At 40.1% G+C, this 17130-nt stretch overlaps 1 protein-coding gene across 4 annotated transcripts in view; it reads left to right on the top strand.

Annotated features, from left to right (window-relative positions):
* Positions 1–17130, top strand: part of inpp4b (inositol polyphosphate-4-phosphatase type II B) — a 106395-nt gene that overhangs the window by 39547 nt on the left and 49718 nt on the right. For all 4 annotated transcript variants that reach the window (XM_008302599.1, XM_008302590.1, XM_008302582.1 and 1 more), the window contains 4 exons: positions 2132–2243; positions 5979–6048; positions 10224–10371; positions 15667–15797. In XM_008302599.1, the coding sequence (XP_008300821.1) occupies positions 2184–2243; positions 5979–6048; positions 10224–10371; positions 15667–15797 (409 nt within the window). In that variant the 5' untranslated portion in view covers positions 2132–2183. The remainder of the gene's footprint in view (positions 1–2131; positions 2244–5978; positions 6049–10223; positions 10372–15666; positions 15798–17130) is intronic.

Below are 17130 nucleotides of genomic sequence, written 5' to 3'. Positions count from 1 at the left end.
CTTATTTGAACCTTTGCTGTACAATGTATATGCACTTAATGTACATGACTCATCAAAAGCCTTTTAGTACAAATAGGTGATTTGACACAAATTACACTCCATGCTCCTACATAGGGGAAATGTAATTGTAAATTGCAAGAGAGGCTCTCAAAAGAAAATAACTGTTAAATGTAAGGCACTTCCCCGATAACTAATTATTTTTTAAATTGTGCCAAATTCACAGCAGACATTTTAAGCACATTATTTTTGTCACTTGAACAAAGCCATCTGATTAAGTGTTGTCATAAAAGAGATCCTTGGCCAATTAGATTAAAAAAAAAAAAAAAGATGGGCTCGCAGGCAAAGAACAATCTGCAGATTTGTTTTTATGCCAGCAAGAGCAGACGGAAAGAGAGGTAGAGGAGGAGGAAATGTGGGAGAGGAGGGGAGTGGAAGATGGGGCTTCTTTTTCAACCACAGCTCTCATCAAAAACCTTGAAAGTTAATTCACGGTCAGACGGCGTGCATGCTAAAAGACTGTAGTTTGAAATAAAAAAAGGTGTGTCACAGCAAACCAGGCGTTCTGTCAGGAAATCTCTGCCTTTTTCTGTGCTCGATGTCAACAGATTTTTACAGTAAAGCCGCACAGCAACTGAGCTAAATTGAATCATTTGGATCCCCTTGAATGAGCAGCAGAAGAGTTCTTTTCCTCAAACACAAGAAGATATAAAGATTGTATGTGAGACAGGTGCTGAGTTTATGTTTGGCTGCAAATCAAAAACATCACAATATATCTCTCAAAGGCATACTGTAAGTCAATTATCCTAAAGCAATTCTAACTGAGTCTCTTGTCTGTTTAAAGGGAGAGTTTCATTAGTGGATTGCGGCAGAGTAATCTAAAGAGTAGAGGGCCACTGTAACCCCTATGGTTTGCCTTGGGAGGACTATCGCTGAATGTGATGCATGTTAATCTCCATTTTCTCGATTACGTGTGGGCCACTGTCAGTACACACTGTTTGTTCAAAGTCAGGGTGACTTTCTTTTACCGTGCTTCAGTCCTCTGTTGCACAGAGAAAAAGGGGGGCATGATGAGGAATGGGAGGAAACAGGAAGATGAGCAGAGGAGTAAACACTGAGACAGGTGTCTGGCAAGGGACAATGATTAGATTTATAAACCAGCCAATGTTATTTTCTCTGCTCTGAGACTGCTGTACGACATTAAGCACTAACTGAAGCTCCCAGTGTCCCACTGCAGAGACGCTTTTCTCTCCATCTCCCTCCGTGCGCTCCCAGTCCTCCTCTCCCGTAGTCCCTCACGATGCTTCCTCCCTTTCCTCTTTTCTCCTGGGTGAGTTTAAATTTTCTTCCTTGTATCCGACAAAGATGGATTGGCCTTGAAAGCATCCTTTCTGCTTCCATCACCGTCCTTCCATTTTCTCCTGCTCAGGCAGGGGTGTGTCATCCTTCCCCCACAAGTCTCCCCAGACCATTGGCTGGCGCACAACATCCAATATTTTCTCCAGCTGGAGTGGAACTGAGCACATTAGGGATGGGTCTGTTAAGGTGATCAGACTTGCTCCGGCGATACCCAGGGACCATTTTTCTTCATTTGAGAGCGTCTGTCTTGCTGCCAATACTATAGATTTTCTATCAGCTCCTTAATCATGGCTCCATGATTGGGAAAGTGATTGGTCGGGCTCTCTGATATGAAAACTCTAGTATCAATTTCGTCTCTGTCAGGGCACATAGCCTGGGTTATTAGGCCGCCATTTGAACAGTTAGACGAAATGTTCTTTCCTTCCCCCCCATCAGCTCCCCAGTGGAGCAGGCTCGGCTTTATTCCGCATGCAGACTCTTCTGCAAAATCTGTCAGGAAAAAGAAATCGCCGCAGTGCAAGCATCCATGTCCTGATTCCACTTTTTATTCAAACAGCTCTATAATTTCACAACCTGTTCAAGGCTGGAAATAAGCTTATTAGGTTTGGAGAGTTGGGGGGCCCAACATGAAGATTAATATTTCTGAGGCCCATAGAGGGGCAGCAGCCGGAGGAAAAGATCATTTAACCAAGCGGTCTTTTTTATTCAACAGATCAAATGAAGAGACTAATTCTAAATTTTATTTTATTTTTTTTCTCTTCCTGATTCACTCCAGGTCATCTGATGGTGTGTGTGCTGCCGGAACAGTGGTGGTGAGTCGTCTGAAGATGGGGGAGATGGAGGAGGTTGACGTGGACCACATTACCACCGACATACCGTCACAGAAGGTAAAACCGCAGACCGACTAGATGGAGCAAGAGCCTCCATGCACCAGATGCCTTGTGCTAATGCTGGGATTAGACTGGCACTGCTCGAGTCCTCCAATGAGATTAAATAAACTTCAGTAAACCCTAATGGGGATTTGCAGGATGTGTGTACGTGCAATGTGCGCGTCTATGAGGGCATATGTGTTGTCTCTGCGTTGATACAGAAAAGATTTGAAAGAAATCTAACCAAAATGACACACATGCAGCATTGATTTTTTTTTTATTTTTAGCTGTGAATCGGTTTGACAAAAAAAATATTTCCTGGATGTGTCTCCGTCGTCACCGCCACCCTCCTGCTCCATTCTAATCTCCTACAATACATACCGCTTAACTCGGCTCCGAAGTGTGACTCACATAATCAGAGAAGAGAAAAAGGAAGAAAGAGAATTCTCCTTCAGAGTTTGACAGTAAACCGAAGATTGTGTCATCCAAATGGGGTGCCACCACACCAGAAATGAAGTTGTATGTACTCCGATTTCACTTAATTTTCTGCACATTCCTAATGGAAAGAGATTTTTCACGCGATTGTGTGCCGTGGAGGCGGTAGACGAGTGTTAAAAAGTGAAGAAGGCGCTTTGATGGTATTTGTGAAGAAGAATACTCTGAAGTCTCTCACCACAGCGTAGTTCTGCAAGACAGCATAGAGACTCGTAGGCCTTTGCTGTTGCATGTGTGAGTAATTGTGTGTATTTCCATGTGCGTCTATGTATGTATGAATCACTGTCTTATATAATTGACCAAGGGCTTCTACATGGCTGACTGGCTTTTGGTTCTGCCCACCCCTGTTGCTGGTGCAGGGAGGTTCCCTGCTAGGCTCCAGAGTGTCACTGACAATCTGCCCATGTCGCCTTGATGAATGTGTTGCCTTGTGTGTGTGTGTGTCTGTGTGTGTGTGAGAGAGAGAGAGAGAGAGAGAGAGAGAGAGAGCATGTTGTCGCAGCACATTTCCCCTTGTGTGTGTTGTTTCTGTTGTAGAAGATGAGGGCAGGAAAGAGGAAGGGCTATGACAAACATTAGGGACGGCTCACATGAGACTCAAGACTCACTTGTGGGGAAGTTCAAGCTTCCTTAGTGCATGTCTTGCTGTCTTAATTTACATTTTGGTGCATGTGTATGTGTCTGCAGGGCGGGTCGAGACACTTGTTTGATCCTCCCTCGTCACTGCTTGGGACACCGTTGCTCATGAATATCCCATTGACCCTGCTAAAACAGCTGAAATTAGAAAGAGACTCCAGTCACCTTTGATCTGATCTCTTTACATATTTTACTCATCAAAGAGCCGGCGAACACATGCTGTCTGCTGCCTACAATTACAAAGGGGCTCCTTCCACAGCTGTGGCCCTTGGCTCATTTTTAATACTTTTCATGATCAGAGGTTTTACTTGTTGAAATTTCCAAATGCCAAATGTTGTTTCTGCCCCTTGTGTTAAATGGACAAATTTAACTTCTGGGTTTGTTTGTGGGACTGCGAGTGTTGGTTGGTGTCTATTTTATTCAGGATCAGTTTGTAAGCTAGGAGAGGTGATGGATTGTTCCTAGCAGTCATTAAAGTCCTTTTTCTGGGCACAGATTTGGCTGTCTAGCTGTGTTAAATGGTTCATCAAACAGGGCAGCGCTGACATACAGGGAGCGAGAAAGATTGTTAGTTGTCAGTGTTGCTTTGATGAGGAAACACAGACTTAATCATCAGAAAGCAGTATACATGGCCTGGCAAGAAAGTTGTATAATTTTATACTATCTCATAAATTAATTTGGTTATTTAATATGTAATAACACCAGTAATTATTTACATTAAATCTGACACTGTCAAAATAATGTGGTAAAGCTCCAGTGTTTGTGTTAGTTTGTTCACGGACTCTTCAGCTGAACTGCCGGCTGTACTTTCACAGAACAGAAAGGTGACAAATATGGAAACAAACTAAAAGTGAAAGCAATGATATATTTATAGTATGCAGAGTCACCATGTTTTCAGTATTGGTAACACCTGAAAATATTGCACTGGTTAATTCCATTCTTTTTCAGCTTTTGTGTTCTATGATTTACATCATTGTGATTTCACTACTTGGAAACTATAGTTGTGCTGTTTCCATTGAGGTTTAGGACTTTTTATTGCAATGAAAAAATACCCAAAGTGGGTAAAAAGGTGATGAGAGGGGGAAAAAAACATCTGGAAACTGCTAATGGTTCAGACTTTGTGTGAATATAGACAGACAAACATAGCTGATAATGTGATGAAATAAGGGTCTAATCTTCATTTTTCGTTCTCTTACAACCTCTATACTGCAATACAAGGACCCTGCTGGATTTTGGTTTTTTTTTTTGGATCATCAACTTTTGAAAGAATGCCATCAAGAGCAGATTTAGGACAATTTTATGAGATTCTCTTTTTAAAGCATGCCAGCTGGTAATATTAAGCACTCAGCTAGGACACTTTTCACCGAACTATGGGATAGGTATAAATGATTAAAGCTAGTTATGATGATAAACAAGTGTCAATTCAACTGGTTACACATGACCAACTTGGTTTTGTCTTTTTTTTTGTCTGAAAACAAGAAAGTATGAAAAGAATGAACAAGCTGTAAATGTACTACCTTTATTATTGTAGTTAAACTCCATCTGTGCCATGTGAGACGAGAAAACTTGACAAGCTTCGCAACACCGACTGAGAGGAGGTCGGACTTGGCAGTTTATATTATTATACCTCATGTTATATGAGGGTATATTTTATTCTTCACAGAATTTCTTTCGCGGGAAGGTTCACTGAAAATTTGAAATATCCACATATTGTATATTTTCTCGTGACACATTATAATTGAATGATTCTTGCCCATATTGAGTAAGACAGGTACGGTGATTCTGTATAAACTGTGCACAGTACTATATGTCAGGTGGAATTTACTATCAGAGGAGGAAACTATAATATGGTGAGTTGATAATTACTGAAATGGCAGTGAGGGGTCATAAATTACTAATTCACCAGCCAGTCAGTGAAGTCGCAGCAAGTGTTTTCCGTCGACGGCTGCCTACTGTGACCTCGCTGATTGCAGTGGAGGCAGAAGCCCAACATGCTTGCAGGTGCGAACTAAAATGAGAGCAGTGCATCCATAGCTGTGGGCTCCTTGCGATCTATACGAGCCTAGTTTTTGAATGTAGTGATTGCAGTGAGCATCCAGTAAATACAGCAACTGCTGTTTCTATGAGTGTGTCACCACAGCAGTTTGTTTCAGTGAAATTAAATGACATTAAATTACGTTGTGATACAAACCAAATAAAGCAATTGCAAAGCGAAAGGCAATAAAGGCATGCATTCAAACAGTCATCTTTTCATGTTATTCAATTATTTCAAAATTTGTTTATATCACACTAATGTGAGCTCGTTTCTAGTTTTGTGTTTCATTTTCAATCGGATCAAATTAGTTCTATTTCACCGAACACAAAGAGAAGCTGCTGACTACAGCTTTGACACCAGTGTTACATTGCTTCTGAGTGACAAAGCTAAATTGGAATTTTCATCGCCAAAGTGCAGCCAAACTTATTGCAGTTGTCAAATCAAATATTGCAATGAGGCTGTGGTCATAGGTGATACGATCAAAGCTTGTCTACTCTTTTGAAAAATATTTCACCATTCCTGTTTTGGTCTCAAAGAGAAAATCTTGATGTCAGTTCTTTGTGCTTCTTTCCCTCTTTCTTTTTCAGTGTCCGTTGGTTTGTGAGTCTGCACACCATTCCTGCGTGGACAGAGAAAATAACCCACTGACAGGACCAGGTATGATTCACACCCTCAACACCTGTAATTTCACCTTTCATTGTCGAATAATGTGGCAATAGAAAGGTCTCTAATTTCCCTTTCTTCCTACGTTTTCTTCATCCCCTTTTAAGTTATGCAGGAGAAGCAAGAGCTCACCTTGTAATGGCCTTAAAGGAAAACTTGAAATACTTTAATTCTATTAAAAACTATGTTAATGCATTTAATGCATTGTGGTAGTTAACACCCTGTAACATCTTTATCTAAAAGTCCCTCAATGTTCTGCATCTAATTAACTTTAAACTGGCCTTGAATAACCTTTCCATTAAGAAGATTTGAAGCGTCTCTGAGGTATCGTATTTGATTAAGGAATTTCTATTTTTGCTGCTTTGATTTAGTAGAAGTCTTGGTGTTTTAAGGCAGACAGGAGACAGGTACTGTATGTGACAATGAGGTGAACCTACTCGATCCTTTGTAGATTTACCGAAGACGAGCAAAAGATGCCATGCGAGCAGCGTGAGACTAATTTAGTGGCAGCACAGACAGCCAGCTCTCTCACCGGTAGAGCAAGGGAGAATTGTGGGGAGAAAATGAAAGACATGTGGGCAGAAAAGGGATAGACTTGAAAAGGTCACGACTCCTGCTGTGTTGAAACTTCACAGTCCTTGTTCAGAGGAGACTTGGGAAACTAGTTTCCTTTTTTCATCCCATGCATCCATTTGTTCCACACATCCATTTTCTCTTTTATCCAGATTTCCCACCTTCTCCGTGAGCTCCCCAGCAGCCCCACGCCTGTTGTCATGGTGTCATTGTCGCTTACTGTTTCTACTGCGATTAACTAGTGAACTGCAGCCATGTTTGCAGGTGCACATCTGCAGCCTGTCAAAACAATACCCTCCCTGCAGATATCTCCAGATTGGGTAATGCAATTTAGTCTTCCACTTTTATTACCTTTCAGAATGAGCATGCAGAGAACAGGGAGGTAGGGGAGCCCACGCACAGCGCGTCTCGGGAAGTCATTTTCTTAAGAGGTGTCAGGAAGGGAAACGGAGGCGCCTGATTGGTGGTCAGATTAGTGTGGTGGCAGGGGGGAGTTCAGGGGTTAATCCGCTTCTCTGACGGAGGTGGAAGTCAGCAACTGTCGCTCTTCCGATTAAGGCTGTGTCTTCACCCCTTTCTCTCCATGTGTCTCTTGCTCCCCATTTATTTTTGTCATCCATTCCACTTTCTCTAATCCCCATGCCAGCTATGCCTGAATTTCTCATTTAATTTAGATGCAATTATGAATCCTTTCGGGGATCATTCTCAGGCTAGTCTTAACCTTAATCATCATTAATTTCAACATCATGTTCAGCATTGCAGAAAAATAATAATAATAAGCCTGTCTATAGTCTATTTAGCGTACGGTTATTGTCCTTAGGAGGCTCTTTATTGTCTGTATGTACATTGGTTTTGTTCCGCACAAATTATGATGTGACGAATCTGAAAATAAACAGAGTTTAATCACCTTTTTAGTAATATGCAATAAGACAACTTAACAATCATTTTGCTGCTTTGATGCAGAGAATTTATATGTGAATAAAATAAAGGTTATGTGAGAAACAGTAATGGAAATACTTTTATGCAGACATTTAAAAGTGTCTTATGTCGTCGGAAATGCCATACCAGATGACCAGAGTTACTGTGTATGGCTTTTAAATAAAATGGTGGAATTATTCTTTATTTTTATCTTCATCTAGAAATTTCATGAAGAGACAAAAAGTACAATCCATTAGTCTTCTCAATTATCTCCCATTTCTTGCCTTGAGGCACTTTGCTACAAGCTCACTTTTTAATGTCCAAGTTTTTTTTTTTCTTTTTTTTTCTTTTAAGCTGTCCAACAGTAACTGCTGGGCACTGTAGTTATTCGCAACCGGAGTAAAGAGTGAATTTCACAGGACCAAGTCCAGCCATGGGTGAATATACATATACCAATGTAGGATTAAATGGTCATCATTTCCACCTCTGTTATCCTGTGCAACAGTGAGGCTCAGCAATGGGATATATTAGTTTGTGGACACCAATGAAGATTGTTGGTACAGAGAATTAATCAATATCAGGCTTTAGATGCACGTACAGTTCTTGTTAGTAAGATCGATTTATTGCTGGATTTGCTCCTCATGTAGCATTTGTTGATGATAAGAAAAAAATAGAATATTCCAGGATAGCATGTAATAATGTGGGCGGATGTTAATGGGCTATTCCATCTAAAAGCATCACGGGGCTTCTGTCTGACCATCATTGATTTGCTCGAAAGTTTTATCTCACAAACTATGGAATGTTTAAAATGGCATTTAGGATTTTTTCATAGATCTATCAAGTGCTTTCCAATAGGTGTGTAGTTTGTTTTTATAAAGTTGCCTGTTGACCTGCTTTCAGTAATTTTTTCACACAATAAAATTTAAACTGCATTATTTTATGAATTATTAAAGAAACATTTCAATTAGATTTTTTTTTCTTGTTTGAGTTCAACAATAATCAGAGATTATTTGATCTTATTGTCCAACATTGACGATTCTGATTCAATGGCATGCTGACAAATAATAATAAATAATTTTAATGTCGAGGAAAGCATGTCGAAAGTGGGTCAAAGGGCAATTTTGAAACGTTGCATCCCATCTATCCATTATCTATACACCACTTTATCCTCACTTGGATCGCAGGGTCTGGTGTCTGTCCCAGTTGACTTGGGGTGAAGGCAGGGGACACCCTGGACAGGTCGCCAGTCTATCATAGGAGAGACACACAGAGAGACAGACAATCAAGCGCACTCACATTCACAGACAACTTGGAATCACCAGTTAACTTCAGCATGTCTACGGACTGCGGGAGGAAGTGGGAGCATCCAGGCAGGCACAGAGAGACCATGCATTCCACAAAGAAAGATCCCAGAGCAGAAATAATTCTACAAATCTGATGATTTGAGAAGGAATGACCCTAAAGAGACAATATGGCTTGTTGGAAAATTGTCTTCCATTGTGCTAAATCAGTTCTTTGTTCTTTTAATCTCAGTCGCCCAAATTTCATCTGGAAACAAGCTTTTATTTGAACACAGTTAAAACCACTTTTGAAAAGAAGCACACATCATGACATTGCATCTGAAATTAATACTTGCACTACATAAAATCTCCTACTCTGTTGCGCTTTTTTGACCCCATTTTCGCTGAAGGGCATCGCTGAACTTTAACACTGGAGGAAAAAAATGACAAAGCAGCACTAGGATTAATGGCTTGGACACTCGGATGACTTTGAAGAAAAGATATTTGGGGCAAAACTGCGTTACAAAACAGTATGAAGGGTTTTTTTGTGTGGACCGTTCTCTGTGCTGTCAGTGGGAGCAGAAGTATGACTCCCACTTTTGAATTCAGGCAAAAACATTTTCCTGCCACGCATGTTTGACTACCGTGAGCAAGATTGTCGATGTTTCACCCCGGGTGCTTCAGCTCTGACTTATTGAGTGACTTTCTTTCTGACTGCAGCTCTGAAATGAAAAGGAGTAGTAAACACTGTTTAAGGCTCACAGCTTTCTTGCCCTCTGCTGCCAGCATGCAGATAAGAGCATTAGAGCTGTTTTTCCTTTCCAGCCTTCGATTGCTGCTATTAGCCACTCTCTGCAAAAATGAAGAAGATGGGGTTGAATGTGAATCAGTTCTAATGGGCGGCGGGGTTAGCAAGCAAAGTTTCAGAATGATTCAACAAACTCTGCTCCAGTGTTGTACAATAAACAAGCAATTAAAATGGAAATGGACGAAATAAAATGGCAAAGATTAACAGGACCAAGGTTTCCATCTTTTAGCCCATATTTTAGTTGACTGTGATGCTGCTGAAGTGGACCCAGAGAGAGAGAGAGAGAGAGAGAGAGAGAAGGCCTTCGAAGATGAGAAACGTCTTATCTATGGCAGACACAGTTATTGATTATAGAATTTAATTTGTGCTTCATACCTCATGTGACTTTTGAAGACTTTCTGTCTTTTCTGTGGCGTCCTTGAGGGCAGGCAGCTCTCGGCATTGCTTCGGATGCTGTGTTTACCTTTTTTTTTTGGCGAAATTTAAGAATTATCTTTAGAATTTTTTTGACAAGAAAGTCATGTATTTTCTGCTGAGTCAGACAGTGGTTCAGTACATCTCTCACCCCTCCCCTTGTCTCTTTCTCACAGTGTTCAGGAATCCAGTATGCAAGGTGTACAGATTTCAAACAGTGGACAGCAAGTGGATGCTTGTGCGGGAACAAATGGAGGAGTGCACTTTGTCATTTAGCATCCCCAAACAGCTGCTGTCACTGTACATTCAGGAGGACATGAGCAGGTAAGTCACTTTGATCGTTCTCAGGATTTTGTGGATGTCACCGCCAGATTTCTCATTAAGTACCAGCTAATTAGCCGATGGAAAAGAAACAAAAGTTTATCTAACAGCTCCCCGTAGCCTCTTAGTCTTGTTCAGATAGACCTACTGTCAAAAAAGAATTGCCAAAAGTGACATTCCCCCTGCTTTACATCAGAACCACACTCAAAAAAAATTAATAAATGTGTTTAAATACTAAAAATAAAAGAACATTATGGAGATCAAGACTATAACTGCAGCTAAAGTTCAGTACAGTTAATACTGTGTGAGACTGAGGACAGGTTAAGGCAATGACAGCGAGGTGATGCTTCACCAGTTTGCAAATGTAAGTAGATCAGCGAGTCCCTCCCCTCAGGCTCGACCCGGGTTTGTCAAGACAAATCATTCCTCAACTGGCCTGTTGTCCATGGCAACCCTTTCTCATCCATACCACACCAACCAATACATACAGCACATACATACCCCCACACAGAGCTTCACATGAATTCTTTATGCTCGCTGTAATGCAAGGAGGAGGAACAAAAAGATGCAATCACAGACTGGTATGAACGTTTCATTTGTACTCATGGTGTGCACCTAAAGGCTCACACGCACATACAAGTTCAAGGACGGGTTCACGTGCAGAAACACACACACACACACACACAAACACACACACACAACTAGAGTCTCTCCCTCCACCACGCACACAGAAACAGTCTGAGACATTATTGACCAGACAAGCTTTGTCATCAGTTCATCTGTCAAACATGTACACTGGAATGAATCCACATGCCAGCACTACAGTTCCTACATCATTTCTCTGCATCTCCAACCCTACTCTCTTTTTTTTTTTTGAACAGAAGGTGATCAGCTCTGTAAACTGAAAATTTAAATCACAGCTAAATTTAGAAGACAATTAGGGAATATTTATGAACCGTCTTATCTGTATAATACAGCTCATGAGCACTCAGCAGGCTCCACACCATGACTACCATATACAGTGTTTGTTTATTAACAGGCATGTGTACCGTATCTCCAGCTCGGTCGCTTAAGCACCTCTCCTATAATCCTCTTTAAATGTTGTCTTTCTCCACGGTGCCTCTCTATTTAGCCGATTCTGTCAGCCAAGCTCACGGTGGTGCTAGCTCAGGGTTTTTAACGATTCCGTTAGTGCTGCAAAGTTGTGAGCGCGGCAGCGGATGGTGGGTGGCTTAGTTTGCTTTACCACTCTATGATAATCTTGGATATATTTCTTCCTTCTGTTTGTTAGCTTTGATGTCTACAGTCATGCTCTAATCTAACTCTGTGAGCACAGAGGTGGCTGATTTTCCTTCGTTCCTCCAGTGAAGATGCTGAGGACTCTGTGTGCGTGTGCGGGCAAAGATAATGAATGCATGTGTAGTAAAGTGTGTAGGTGTAGATAAAACCCATTCATTAGGAGCTGTCTGGTTTCTCATTAATGAAAAAAAAAAACATGTCCCCCTTCCTTTCATGTTAATTAACAAGTACTGATTTGGTGTGTCAAGATCATATAGGTGACATGGTGACATCTGGCTTCTGTGTTTCTTCTTGTTCTTTACATTTAGGATCAGTATTGATGACTTGTTGGATGGAGCTTATTTTTTTTTTCAGAACAGACTGGATGTATTGTGAAAGGAGCGTTTGCTTCTCAGTCCTCTGAAACAGGGTTTAACTGACCCCACACACAAAACACTGTGATTAAATTGAACACGTGCCATGAAATAAAGGTGCCCACATGACAGGTCTTTTCTCTTCTGGAAATGTATTCTGTTATCCCCATCAGTTGTCGTAGTCGATATTAACATATTGCTCTTCTTGATTATTGCCTGTTGTTTCATATTGTGGTGTCTGCATCATGTTTCAGTCAAAATTAATGACTGAACTGCATCGGCTATCATGTGTCTTCATATAAATCCAACTTGTTATTATATAGATTATTTTACTGTCAGTGATCACTCCCTCCCTTTTCCTATTAGGTTTCTTGCACTATAAGAGACTGTCTTCTGTCCATTGATTAGTTTTCTCTTGTTTTCTGATTTCATCTCTTATCTCTGAGAACACGTACTGCAGAATGCAAGTTCTGAGTCTCTGGAAAGCATAAATAACTACCCAGTCTACTGTGATATTCTACATTATTTTGGTTGCTTTAGGACAAGTTGGGGTTTTTTTGCCTTTAAGAATGTGTTTAAGGCCCCTTTAGATGAATTACCAACAACATAGCGGATCAAAGTTTAAAGATAATTATATACTTTGAGTAATGTCATCAAAAAACAAGAAGTAACAAAATTTCATCAACAAACTTAAATGCATTGATTCTAAATTCAACACCATACAAAGAAATGGGATCAGTTCTAACTACAGGTTAGTTAGTTAGTTAGTTAGTTAGTTAGTTAGTTAGTTAGTTATTTAACTGTTAAAAACCAAACAAAAGGATCCTACTTTATAACATTAAATCTTACATTCACGATGCATTTTCCTCTTCCAACCAGAGAAATATCTTTTGTCTGTTATACCAAAAGATCTGGTTGACATTGTGACCTTTTAGTCTTTACATACATATAGTTAATCAGGCTATACTTACTCTTATCACACCTTTACTCTTTCCAGACAATAGCACACTGATTAAGGGGAAGACACTATATCTCTCTATTTGCTATCCCACTGCCTTATCACCCTCATTTAGCAAGCAGACATATTTATCTGTTGTTTTATCTATTCTCTGTTATGTACACTGGGATCGTCCACCCTGACCTAAACTCCCCGGGGACAATAGTGTGGTTTGACCCTGGGCCACGCAAATAGCATCGTCTCAGAGGTATAGCCTGAGGACATAGATTACTGTGAATAGTTGCATTTGATTACAATCATTGTAGCTATTTAGTGCCATGTAGCACTTGCTACTGAAATCAGCAAAAAATAACACTGCCCCCCTTGATTGGCTAAAGTGTCCCTTTTATAGTACTAGTGGTAATAGTGGCTGCTCCAAGCTAAATAGATATACTGGGAGCAATATATTTGATGGAAGCCACTGATGTCTTGACTCTGAAAGAGTTGTAATGTCGACTTGTTTAGTCCTACACTTGTATGAATCAGTAAAAGACCTGTGATTGTTTTTTGAGCTCAGGTTGTCTCGCTTTATTCAAACCTTCATTTTCTTTTAACATAAGTGTTTTGAACCACCATTGACAAAGATAGCAATTGCACATCACTCCTTTAGAGTAAACATGTTTATTGTTTACTGGTCTCTTTTTAAATCCTTTTAAGCATTCATGTTATGACAAAAGTGAAAATGATACTTCTTTAAAATTACCTCGAATCCCATGCCTGTCCTGCTGGTCATGATCCTATGAGCTTCTTTTGCTAATGGTAATTTGAATCTACTTAACTTTGTCGGGAAGCATCCTGTCTATCCGCCTATGCCATAAGCATAACTTAGTTACAACCACCTGCAGAGTGTGTTGGCAGAGTTGCCCAGCATGCGGTGCCTCTCTGCCTTGAGCTTGTTTTAAGCCCCAGGTTTGTTTAGTTCTGTCGGTAAATGCAAGAGATGAGGGAAATGTTTCCTATGTGATACAATTTGTCTACAACCTCTCCAGTTGTTTTAGGTGTGCTACAAAGACTCATCATCTTGTGTCATTTGCAAATGTTACCTATGCTGTTCATATATATGTGGTGAGCTGAAGGCACACTGTGTAACGAAAGAATCAGTTTACCTAAATCACTGACCTCAAGTAATATCTGTCCATGCGGATAATTTTAGTTTAATTTGTTTATTTAATAGGAACACTGTAGCTCAGTGGCCTCAGTACTGCTTCCATATCTCTTGTACTGGCAATTATTTATATAGAACAACATTTTCAGATATATCTGCATCAAGCTGCTAATACACTGCACACTGTGTGACTGAAAACCACCACAGCGTGTCCTGCCTCCCGCCCAATGTCAGCCGAGATCCAGTTTATCTGCAGCCCCTAAGAATAAGTAAATAGCTAATTGATTATGTTACTTGTATTGTTGGTGGAACAGATCCTTTAAAACTTTGTGGGTTTGGTCATTGTTTGACCTTGACTTTTGTTAAATGAGACTCCCTCTCGCTCCATCGCTCTCTCTCTCTCTCTCTCTCTCTCTCTCTCTCTCTCTTCTCTCTCTCTCTTTTTGGCATCACTTCTATCACTCTGCTGTTTATTGAAACACTTCAAAGTAATCTAAAAATAACTTACACTGAAGAAACAGGGGAATCGTCTTTCGAGGCTATCTGCACCTAATTCTTTGTTGTAGTAGTTGGACAACAACAAAGAAATATCTACTACATTATGCATTCGTGAAAATTATACCTGCTATTAACAACAAGTTGAATCAGCATGCATTTGTGCATGCAGCCTTTCATTTTAAAACATACAGGATGCAAAATGTATGAGGTGTAATTACAAAAATTGGGCTCGTTGTTATAAAGGTAGCGCCTATGATTGTGTATTTGTTACTCTGAGTAATGTATAAAACCTCCTTCAACCTCTAATTTCTATAATATCACTGTAATTTACTCTTCAGTTGATGCTGGAGGGCTTGTTTTTGAATGATATCTGTCCATCTGATGTCGCTTTTCTTATGCAAATGATGAGCCAATGAAAGAGGTTGTGCTTCATAGTCGGAAATCAGCCGCTACACAAAAAGACACAGACACATACACACAAATGCATAACTACAATTATTTCCTTAGATGGAGCACAGGTGATTTTGGTCTGAGGCTTGAGGCACAGCTAGCTGAAAGACAGACAGCTGCTTCCTCCAGTGACACCAGTAAAAAGCGGATAAGTTTGTTTTATATGTAATGGTAGAAGAATGGTAAAGAGCAGGGGAGGAATTTGATAGGGCAGAGTGGATAAGTGGGCATAAGCTCCTAGCCTGAGGTTGAGAAATGTGTTTATCTGGCTCAGCAGAGGATGCTTTGGGATACGGTGTGAGCATGTGTGTCTGATTCACTATGTGCAAGCTGGTGTCTGTGTTTTACCAGGACTGTTAATCATTTTTTGTACCCCAACTGCGAAATGTTGATAATTTTCAATGAGTTTGAAAGACACAAGTAGCTATAGCATTGTAATTATAAATACATACTTATAACTATGAACTACTTAGTACTTATTCCTCTTAAATTGTATCATGTCAGTGAGGAAGTTGACATTTGTGGAATTTATTGAAATTATCAGTGTATTAGTATTAGAACCACAAAGGTCTTCATGTACTTGTGTTTATCTTTAGGGTGCAGGATCTGAGGGAGCTGGGAGAGCTTTCTCCTCACTGGGACAACTTAAGGAAGGAGGTGATGACACGATACGGAGGAATCATCAGCTCCTACCAGGAGACTTTGGCTGAACTGGACAAAATTACTGGTATGACTGATGCACTTTTGAATTTAACATTCATGTCTGTGTCCTCACATACATTCATGCAGACACAGATAAAAGTATTTGCTCAAAATCTTACAAACACACTTTGTTATTAAATTCCAACATGTTTGATGTGTCCTTCGTTCCAAAGCTTTATGCAGCTCTGACGGTCTGCTTTCAAATCCAGCGAAAAAACAGAGTTATAGAGGCTGATTCCCAAATTTACTGCATACCGTATGAATCAACCAATTCTTCATTTCTTCAGGGATAACATTAATATTGATCTCTTTAAAGAATCTGTGTTTGTAGTGGTGACAGTAGTCTCTTACTGTAGTGTGCGGTCCTTAAATGCAGAGAAATTCTGGCAGTAACTAAAGGAGTAAAGTATATAAAGACTGTAATCGAGTCCAATCTGTCCCTCTATTGATTCTGTTAAAACCCGATCATAGTTGAAAACACTGCAGCAACCCCGAACCTGTTAGGTTAAGGCCTAAAAGAAAGGACAACTTTGAGCTGAAGGATGGATTTGGGGTGATTCGTGTCAATGGAAAGCTTAGTGAGAAGTTTCTGTCAAAGAGTTTCCATAGCAACAGAGGTTTCATCAGGGGCAATTGAAATGTGTGTGCACCCATGTGCTCGTCTGTGTTTTGTTAAAGTAAACTTAAGCAGCGCGCAAAAAAAAAAAAACCTGATACAAATCTGTGCCACGCGTTTTGCATCTCATTTACAAGTATTCAGTGTTCTATTTCGTATGCAAATATTTGTTGCACACTTTTTGAAAACGTTTTACATAATAAAATGAATCCACCCAGTTAGCTCTAATTTGAACATGGAGAGTAATAAGGCTTTTCCTCATTTGCTCGAACATTTACCAAGCAGACACTAAACACGGGAGTACGCTGCAGAATACCGGAGATGATACCATGATTAACTTGCATTTGGAAAAATTGTGTGATGTCATGTATAGGGTTGATTAATTTTAAGCACCAAAGAGCAAGACTAAACCTCAAATTGCATATCAACAGTGTGCATTAAGACTGTGTGTATATATATATATATGTATGTACACTGAACAAAAATATAAACGCCCCATGTCGAATATTGTTGCCATGTGGAGTTAACAACTGTAAATGAGCATTTGCTGACATTTTATTGAACAAAAGTAATATTTCTCTTGATTTGTGTATAATTTTTAGTCCAACTTGCTGTCAGTGAGCATTACTCAGTGAGTTGTTTTTTTACTCAGTGCATGGGTGGGGCATGTCCAGTGGGTGATCAGACAAAATGAGCAACAGCTGGACAATCCTTGGACTGGGGACAATAAAAGGCCACCCCA

Source organism: Stegastes partitus, unplaced genomic scaffold (assembly GCF_000690725.1).
Source record: "Stegastes partitus isolate 25-593 unplaced genomic scaffold, Stegastes_partitus-1.0.2 Scaffold37, whole genome shotgun sequence".
Taxonomy (NCBI): domain Eukaryota; kingdom Metazoa; phylum Chordata; class Actinopteri; family Pomacentridae; genus Stegastes; species Stegastes partitus.
The sequence above is the reverse complement of the archived record's forward strand: the minus strand, read 5'-3'. Positions and strand labels throughout refer to the sequence as shown.